At 36.1% G+C, this 9336-nt stretch overlaps 1 protein-coding gene across 1 annotated transcript in view; it reads right to left on the reverse strand.

The window, feature by feature from the left end:
• Positions 1–9336, reverse strand: part of LOC110295226 (transmembrane protease serine 11C) — a 55700-nt gene that overhangs the window by 17124 nt on the left and 29240 nt on the right. Inside the window, exon 5 of the mRNA XM_021163707.1 lies at positions 6995–7155. Coding sequence (XP_021019366.1) covers positions 6995–7155 — 161 coding nt within the window. The remainder of the gene's footprint in view (positions 1–6994; positions 7156–9336) is intronic.

The raw sequence follows: 9336 nt of genomic DNA on the forward strand, positions 1-9336 counted from the left end.
CTGTGGAGTTTATTGCTTCCATTTTTTTTTTCTTTTTCTTCCACATGATTTGAAACTTTGCTTTAAGCAATTATAATTTAGGGTAAGTACTTAGCTTGTATCATCCATAACCAATTCTGTGTTTTTTTTTTTTTTTTTTTTTTTGGCGTGGAAACTGATTGTTATTATTTAAAAGCAAATAAGAATCATAGCCTTAAATGGCCCATTAAAGTTGTGAACATTATAAAGTACTTCAATTTTATAAGGCATTTCATTTAAAGTGCTTGCTTTAGTATATGAAGCTTGAAGCTTTTTTTCTTTTACACAATATCTTTATATCCTCCCCACCCCGCTTGAAGAGATTGCCATTGCCTTTGTCTCTGAAGATTTGCAAATGGACCTAGTCTATTATTGGACTGTTGTCTTGCTCAGGGATTACCTTGCAAATGAACTGTCATCAGTGCTTCAGAGCTTACATCTGTGACAGGCAAACTTATTTTCTAGTGAGACAACTTGTTTAGTATATGAAATATCACTTGCATTTCTCTTTGACATTAAAAATTTGAATTACATAAATATTAAATATTAAGTGCACGTTCTGTTTATCGAATTATATCAGATAAACAGCCATAAAATACTAAAGAGAAAATTGTAGCAAGATGTGCTGGTGGAAAGCTGTAGCCTTAGCAAGTTTCAAGCCACCCTGAACTTTTTTTGGAGCTGTCTCAAAAGCTATAGAATGAAGTAAAGGAGATGTATAGGTAGTTTTAACTATTGGCTTAATCATACTTAATTGAACATGGTATTAAACATCATGGAGCTAAAATTTGGGGTTTGGGAATGAATATCAGCTTTCTTTTCATTAAAATAAATAAAATTAGATTAAGACTTTGCCAAAAGTTATTATTATTGTTGTTATTATCATTAATTTATTTATTTGAGACAGGGTTTCTATATGTAGCTATGGCTATTCTGGAACTCACTTTATTGAGACCAGGCTGTTTGCAAACTTAGAGATCTGCCTGCCTCTGTCTCCTGAGTGCTGGGGTTAAAGGGATGCACCACAAAACCCTCCTAAGAAATAATTTTTAAGGGGATAAATATTTATTGAGTAGGGGAGAAATATATAATTTTTCATATTTATATTAAATAGTCAATGTCAGGTGATTTAATGATTTTTTACTTTGCAATGACATAGTAATATAATAATTAAAGGGTTATATGAAATATGTTTTTCCTGCAGTAAGTATATTTATTAAGCACAGACATGTTTCTGGACACTTTGTTTGGTTTGGTATTTATATTTTTACATGAGCTATGATCTTTATGCATGAGTTACTTCATCCCTAAGACTTGTAAAATCACTTTAAAAGGGCTTACTGCCATGCTTTGAATCCATCCATCCATGAAACACACACCACACACACACACAGACACACACACACACAGAGACACATACACTAGACTGAGAGTAACATTTTTATGAAGTAATTATCTAGCATGTTTTGTTAAGTGAGAATGCAGCAAGAACCACCAATGGACCCGACCTCAAGCAGACACCAAAAATGACTGCACTTTGACCCTGGATTTTGCCCTCTAGAACATTGTATCCTACACCGATAGCCCTGAAAAGTTTGATACAAAAAAGGACTGATCATCTGCTGATGATTTGCCTTCTTCTGACTGTCGAATGACATAAAAATGAAACTCCTATAGACAATTAATAGAAGTGATAAGAAAAGGTAGTAGTTATTTGTAGTGTCAATCCACTCCAAGGTGACCCCAGATGCTAGCTGTGGCAAGTGATGGATGTATTTGCTGCTGCTTACTAGATTTCTTGGGAGAGATGTCTCTTTCCTACTCTTTCTCCATCCATGTGGTTAAGCGACCGTGTGACCTGAGCTGTACAGTGTTCTCCACCACCCTCTTCACATATTTTTGGTGATCAAGCAGGGGAAATAAGTGCTTCCCATTGCATTTGTTTTCTGGCTTATTAATTAGCACCTAGTTCTTCTTTCATTATAATTATCTTCTAGAGAAGTTTGTGAGTCAAGAGGTGCTGAACAGTTTCCTAAGAATGGAGCTAAGAAATGAAAAGACAGTTCTCTGTAACCTGCTTAGAGCTCCTGACTCTACCCCTTCCAGAGGCAATCTGCATGCCAGTCCTTATAGCTGTGTGAGCCAATGTCATAAATTCGTGTTAAATTTATCATCTTCTTTATTAATGCCAAGCACTGGGCTGTGATAGATTCTTATTGTAATTTGAGGCAAATAACTTTCTTTACATGTAGTACACTGGAGTTCCAGAGCCAATGGAGCAGAGAAATTATGATTGACCTAACTCTGGATATTTACCAAATCCTGAAATGTCAAAGATGTTTCTTTTATCAGTATTATCAATATATTCTGATTAACCAACAAAGAACATGGTGTCCACTGTGGGGTTCCCCCATTAGGGTGTCACACTGTATTTGAGGAAATCTTAGGTCAACACCACTTTGGATGTGGTGGTTCCCACCGTTGTCTCTATTAGTTTTTTTGACCTGTTATAATAAATTATCTCAGATGGTATGACAATACAATTTACTCTCTCTCAATTATGAAGCCTACAGTCTGAAGTCAAGATGGCATCAGGGTTATGTTCTTGAATGCTCTTTTAGGAATGCCTTCTTATTTCTTTCAGGCTCCTGGTGGCTCTAAGGACTCCTTGTTGTTCCTTGGTGTGAGCTGTTGCAAACCCAGTCTTTCCCCACATGGTTGATATGCATTTGTGCTTTCAGATTGACCTATTAGGACACTGTTCACAGAAGTGGAGCCACCCTAATCCAGTGTGATATAAGTTTTAACTTAGCTAGTTTAATCTGTAAAGACTCTGTTGTTACCTGAGATCTTCAATGGATGCCTAAAACTTTGATTTTTTTTTTTACTAAGTATTAGAATCAAAAAATGGTAGATAAAGAGAGAGAGAGTATAAAGAGATAAACAAATGAACAGGAAAAAGAATGAAGATCTAGTCCAGGTGAGAGGCTGCTTCGTCATTAGGGAGTTGTGACATGATGATGTTCTTCCCCCAGTGCAGACCCCATGTCTAGGGCTGTACTGGGCACAGAGTCCTTGTGCTCCCAGATAAGCACTGAGGAAACCAGGAGTGTTAAACATCCATTGCTGTTTCTTGAAAAGAGAGATGTTTAACCTGCTTTTCACCCAGAAGACTGGATGTGGATATGGTTAATAGTCTGGTGAACTTTGTGTTATCTGTATGGCCACAGGGTCCCCCAGACTCTTACAAACAGAACCAAAGTATATTGGAGACCACACCAGATACTCCTCCAAGCCCTTAAGATGACACATGTACTCTATCTATAGATCCCACCTTCAAGGAAAGAAGTGACATGCACTTTAAAAAGAGTTTTGATATAATATCTTTTGATATTTTGATAAAATATATTTATCACACAGGATTTTGCTATACCAGGAAAATTTCCCCCAAATTATTCTGTACTTAAATATACCTGACATAAGCTGCCTTGTGTCAGACTATTGAAGTGTGAACCAACATGAACTACTGTGCCCTGTTGAGCCAGATTTCCTCCTGGCCTGTTGTGGCTCATTACTCTGTCAGCCCTGGTGTTTGCAGATCTGAGGGTGAGCTGAAGAATGTGTAATCATAAACAGAAGCCTTTGAGCCACGTGTTTCTGTCAAAAGTAACATATTGTGTGCTCTAGAAGGAACTTATGAGAGGAAACAGATATCTGAGAATGGAGAAGGAAAAATACCATTTCTGTTTCTGTCAGAAGCAGCCATCCTCTTTATTCTGGAATAATTAGTTGAACGTTGACATCCAGAGGTGTGATTCAAGGACCAAAACCAAAAAGTACCAAATTAAAAAGTATAATCATCTGTCTGTCTGTCTGTCTATCTTCTATTCTTTTGACTTCAGTTTCTATTATATTCATTAATCAATATATGTATGTATATGTATTAATCAATATATGTATTAATCAATATACGTAATATATGTATGCTACGTTGGGCATCTGGTGTTAAAAGACAATTTGTGAGAATCACTTCTTTCCTTCCATTATGATTCCAGGGAGTAATCCCAGGTTATCAGACTTGTTATCAAATGTCTCTACTTCCCTAGCCATCTCACCAACCCCTGATTGACATTTTTTCCTGTTTTTTGTTTTCCTTCCTTCCTTCCTTCCTTCCTTCCTTCCTTCCTTCCTTCCTTCTTTCCTTCCTTCCTTTCTTCCTCCCTCTCTTTCTTTCTTTCTTTCTTTCTTTCTTTCTTTCGTTCGTTCGTTCGTTCGTTCTTTCTTTCTTTCTTTCTTTCTTTCTTTCTTTCTTTCTTTCTTTCTTTCTTTCTCTATTTCTCTCTTCCTTTCTTTCTTTTGTGACAAGTTCACAAAAGGGACTCAGTTGAGAAGATGTTCTGTCAGATTGTTTGTTGGAAAGTCGGTTGGGCATTTTCTTGAGTAACTATTGATGTGGGAGAACCCAGCTTACTATGGACAGTGCCATCCCTGGTTTGGTGGTCCTGGGTTGCATAAAAAGCACACCGAACAAACCATGAGAAGCAAGCCAGTAAGCAAAATTTCTTCATGGCTTTTGCTTCAGATTTCTGTCTTGAGTTCTTGCCTTGACTTCCCTCAGTGATGGAGTAGGACCTGAGAGTTAGTTGTAAGAGGCAAAACAAATTGCTTGGTTCCCAAGTCTCTTTTGTTAACAGTATTTTATTACAACAATAAAAACAATAGAAAATAGTTAAACAACTTAGTTGTCTAAGACAACTTTCAAATCTATAAAACATATCTATCAAGTGTTTTGTTTTCTCTGGGTAAAACCTCAGAAATTAATAATTTGTGTAAAACCTCAGTAACTAATAATAATTGTGTTAAACATTTAAGTTATTTATAATGTATAAATGTATCAGTTTTCCAAAATCTTCACAACTCTAAAAAGTAATCTTTAAAATTTGTATCCTCATTTCTATTATGACATAGTCAGACTGAGGCACTGAAATGTTAAGTAAATGTTCTAGAGTCATACAGCTAATATATAGAGAACTGAAAATCCAAATACTAAGCTATCTAGTAGCCAAATCTGTGATCTCAAGCACTGTTTTTTTAAATTAGGTATTTTCTTCATTTACATTTCCAATGCTATCCCAAAAGTCCCCCATTCCCCCCCACTCCCGTACCCACCCACTCCCACTTCTTGGCCCTGGCGTTCCCCTGTACTGAGGCATAATAAGGTTTGCAAGACCAATGGGCCTCTCTTTCCACTGATGGCTGACTAGGCCATCTTCTGATACATATGCACCTAGAGACACGAGCTCCGGGGGGTACTGGTTAGTTCATATTGTTGTTCCACCTATAGGGTTGCAGATCCCTTTAGATCCTTGGGTACTTTCTCTAGCTCGTCCATTGGGGGCCCTGTGATCCATCCAATAGCTGACTGTGAGCATCCACTTCTGTGTTTGTCAAGCACTGTTTTATGTTGCTTCTTTTTCTAGCCATATCATAGGATACTGATGCTATAACCATCCATTCTTTTAATTAACAGCTCTGGTCAGTGGCACACTAAGCCTGTCTTGAAAATGTTGGCATTTTTCTGTATGTTAAGCGGCATGTATAAGAATGTATTTCACAGCCTTGACATATTTGTTGTAAGTTACTGAGTGAAATAGGTATCATCAGAGTGCCATGGTATTTAAGAAAGTGCTTAAACAGCAACCTTGCTGCCAAATACATTTCACAGATCCCAATGGCACAGACCTACTTACGTGTTGACCAAAAAAAAAAAAAAAAAAGTTCACCTTGGCGAGAGCTGTCATGAATATAAGCCGGTATTAGCTGTTCCATTGTGGTTTTGGGGAATGGCTTTGTCAGCTGCTAGGTTTGGTACTACATGGCTGAATACTCACTCAGTTTTATGAGATACCTAACTTCTGATGAAGGACAAAGAGGGCGGGGCAGTGAGTTGCCAAGACTTAAAACAATACCAGAGTGTAGTCTGAAATTAATTTCCTTCATTTAGCTGCTCCTGACGAGAGTGTAGCTTACCATTACAACACAAGTACTGGAAAAATCAGAGAACACCAGAGTGGATATTTATTTCTCTGAGATCATATGTAATATTTTAAAAATTGGAAGGATGCTAGGAATGTAATATTTATTTTATACTTGAGTTTATGTAGTTAGTGATGAGTTTCTAAAAATATACCTTTGAATGGTATTTCCTCTCCCAGTTGGAAGGCTACTTTCTTCCTGCCGTTTTTGAGGTCACTGTGTATAGAATGAGCTAAGTGAGGAGGAAATGTATGAGAAGGAAAAAATCTCACGATTTCAGAGAAGTCTCAATTTAGCAGGGATGGCGTCTTATCCAGAAGAAACTTTTTTGATGTTTTGGTAATTCAGTGAAAATTAATGCTTGTCCTAGGACTCCTAACCCCAACCTTTTAGTCCTTCCTCTAGAAGTGACTACACTTTCCCACCTTTTTTTGATACAAAATGGTTTCAATTCTGCCTCCAAATTTTTCTACATTATTCTTATAATAGGAATCATAGTAGGGACTGACAGCCTATCTGAGGGATGACTGTACTTTTATTACACTCCACGTTATTCTCACAAACCAGGGAGTAAGAATCAGATTATGTGCGACCATGTGAGACAAGTTCTATTAAATGTATGATAAGAAAGGAGTTTGGTTTTTTTTTAAAAGTTCCAGGATTTTTTTTTTTTTAAATCCTACCAGTCTAGATTGTTGAGACTACCACAACAGAAAGGCTCTTCATGACCACAGAGTAAACCATGGTTTAGTCGGCTATGTTTTGAAAAAAAAACAAAAAACAAAAAACAGTTATTTGAGATTCTGATTACTATCATGGGACACAAAACTAGCTTTCAGTTTTTGTGGTACAATATTTAAAGGAAGAAATTCTGCTTCACGTGAATAACAAAATGCCATGAAATGATGAAAGTCATCCCATACCATATATACATTCTTACCTGAAAATTTAAATGAGGAAGAGTCTATAAGTAATCCAGTTTGGCCTTTGAGTTTCTGATACAAAGTGGCTTCAACACTTTCCCAGTATTTTTCTACATTATTTCTATAACAGGCTTTAAATTTCAGCACAGCATGTATCAGCACCTTCCCTTTGGCTTTGCTGTAAAACACAAGCAGACAAGTAGATGTTCATTTCATGACTGAACCTGGATCACTCTTAATGGGTGGGGAGGGGAGTTTGTAGAGAGACAGAGTATGGGACAGACAGTAGAACCATTCTATGCTTTGCTCATCATATGGTCCCTCCAAAGGGAAGGGAAATAACATTATATAGATGTAATGAAACAATTCATTTTCAGTTTTAGATCCAGGGAAATTGTGTTTGAATTTAATAGCTAATATTGGCCACTGTGATTATATAGCAAGTTGCTTTCATCCTGTTTCTGGTTTTCATCCCCAAAATTGAATGCTAATCTTATTTATTGTTTTCTTTAACCATTGCAGACTGGGAGCTTCTTATTAATGGGTATAGAAGAATTTTAAACACCACAGTGGAAAATGAAAATTATTCATTAGTATAAATGTATTTATGATTATGGATCTAGTATGGCTTCTGCAGGGAGACTAATAAAAAAATAAAAACAGAAAAACAAGTGAATCTGAATCTTTTTTTGTTTTATGTTTGTTGTTGCTTTAAATGGAATTGCAGTTTGCAGTAGTGAGTCATTGTCTATTCACTTGTTGGCTATCAGGACTGAGGTTAAAAAGAGTGAACTCATGTATTTGTCATTCCGACTTGAAGATGCAAATGGATAAGCTATACATTTTACAAGGGAGCAGCTATAACTGATGATAGCGAAGATCCATTACTACTGCTCTCTACTTCTGTGTCTATCTGTATTTATAAGTCTGAAAATTAACAACCGAGAGCTCTATGCAATGTAGGAAGATCCTAATAACCTCCTCTTTAAAACCTCCAAAACATGTGCAAACAAAGATGGAAATCATGCTTAAGATCCAAGATTCCCTCAGTAACTACAAAAGTTATTTCCATTAATTTTTTCTGATATCTTAAGTAAATATGATTTCTGTTACTCTTTATTGGAGAATCAATTTTAATTTGTCATAGGCATGATTAATTTTAATCTAAACTTATATCTTAAATATATCCAGGGTGACTGCCAATTATAGTTATTTTGAATATATTCAGAGAGATAAAAGGAAAATTTAAGTTTATGGACATTTATATAGTTACATGCGGAGAAACAGGTAACAATGAATCTTTTTCTGTTTTCTGTTTGTTGTTGCTTTAAATGGAATCACATAAACACACACAGCTACATATAATATAGTTTTAAAATGCTAGTTAATTTGTCAGGCGTTAAGGTTTAGGGACTTTTTGCTGGAATGGTGTGATTGTTCTCACAGGTGTATGGAATTACATTTCAAGAATGGTTTCTCCCTCCTTGAATGATTAACTAATTCACTTTGAGTTCTGTAGATATTTTCCTGAGAACCTCTTGTCTTTAAGAACTCATCAGATCTAATTAATACTAAAGAGCCTTTTGAAACAAGAAATTTGGTTTTATGCTTCTATATTTATCTAACTTTGAGTTAGGATTTTCACAGGGCAGCAAAAGTACACTCTTGTGCCTCATGGGTGTGAATTTATTTTAGTTCCCATATAACATCTTTGTATTTTAAATAGTTAGTGATATGATATTTAAGTAGCATGGGACACAATGACACATATAACCTACAAAAGGGGAGATAGTCCATTTGATAAACTTACTAAGAAAATCATTTTCTCAATAATGTCATTTCTAAGACATAGCTAGGTAAAAGGCCTCTCAGTTTTGCTCAAGTTCGTTTCTAACCCATCAAAGCTTTGCTCCCATCTGGGGTCCAACACTATATAAAATTTGTGTTTGTTTTTTGTCTACATGAGAGTATTATGTTAGGGTTTAGAAACTAAAAGTCTCTCCTGTACCTAGATTATCAATTGGATATACTTATACCATCATAAACACTAACTGATGATAAATTGTCCAATTGGTTTCTCTGCTAGTAATGAAAGCCTGACTTGTATTTTATTCTTACTGAAACTCCTTAATGCCCAGTGGAGCTCACAACGTTTTCTTGAAATGATAAATAATTAATTCATATTTAAAACTAAACTCTATTAGCTCCATTCTAAGCTTATCAATAGAATACTCTGGACGTTATTTCTGAAGTTTAAAAATCTTAGCCGGGCGTGGTGGCACACGCCTTTAATCCCAGCACTCGGGAGGCAGAGGCAGGCGGATTTCTGAGTTCGAGGCCAGCCTGGTCTACAAAGTGA

This window comes from Mus caroli, chromosome 5 (assembly GCF_900094665.2).
Source record: "Mus caroli chromosome 5, CAROLI_EIJ_v1.1, whole genome shotgun sequence".
NCBI classification, from domain to species: Eukaryota; Metazoa; Chordata; class Mammalia; order Rodentia; family Muridae; genus Mus; species Mus caroli.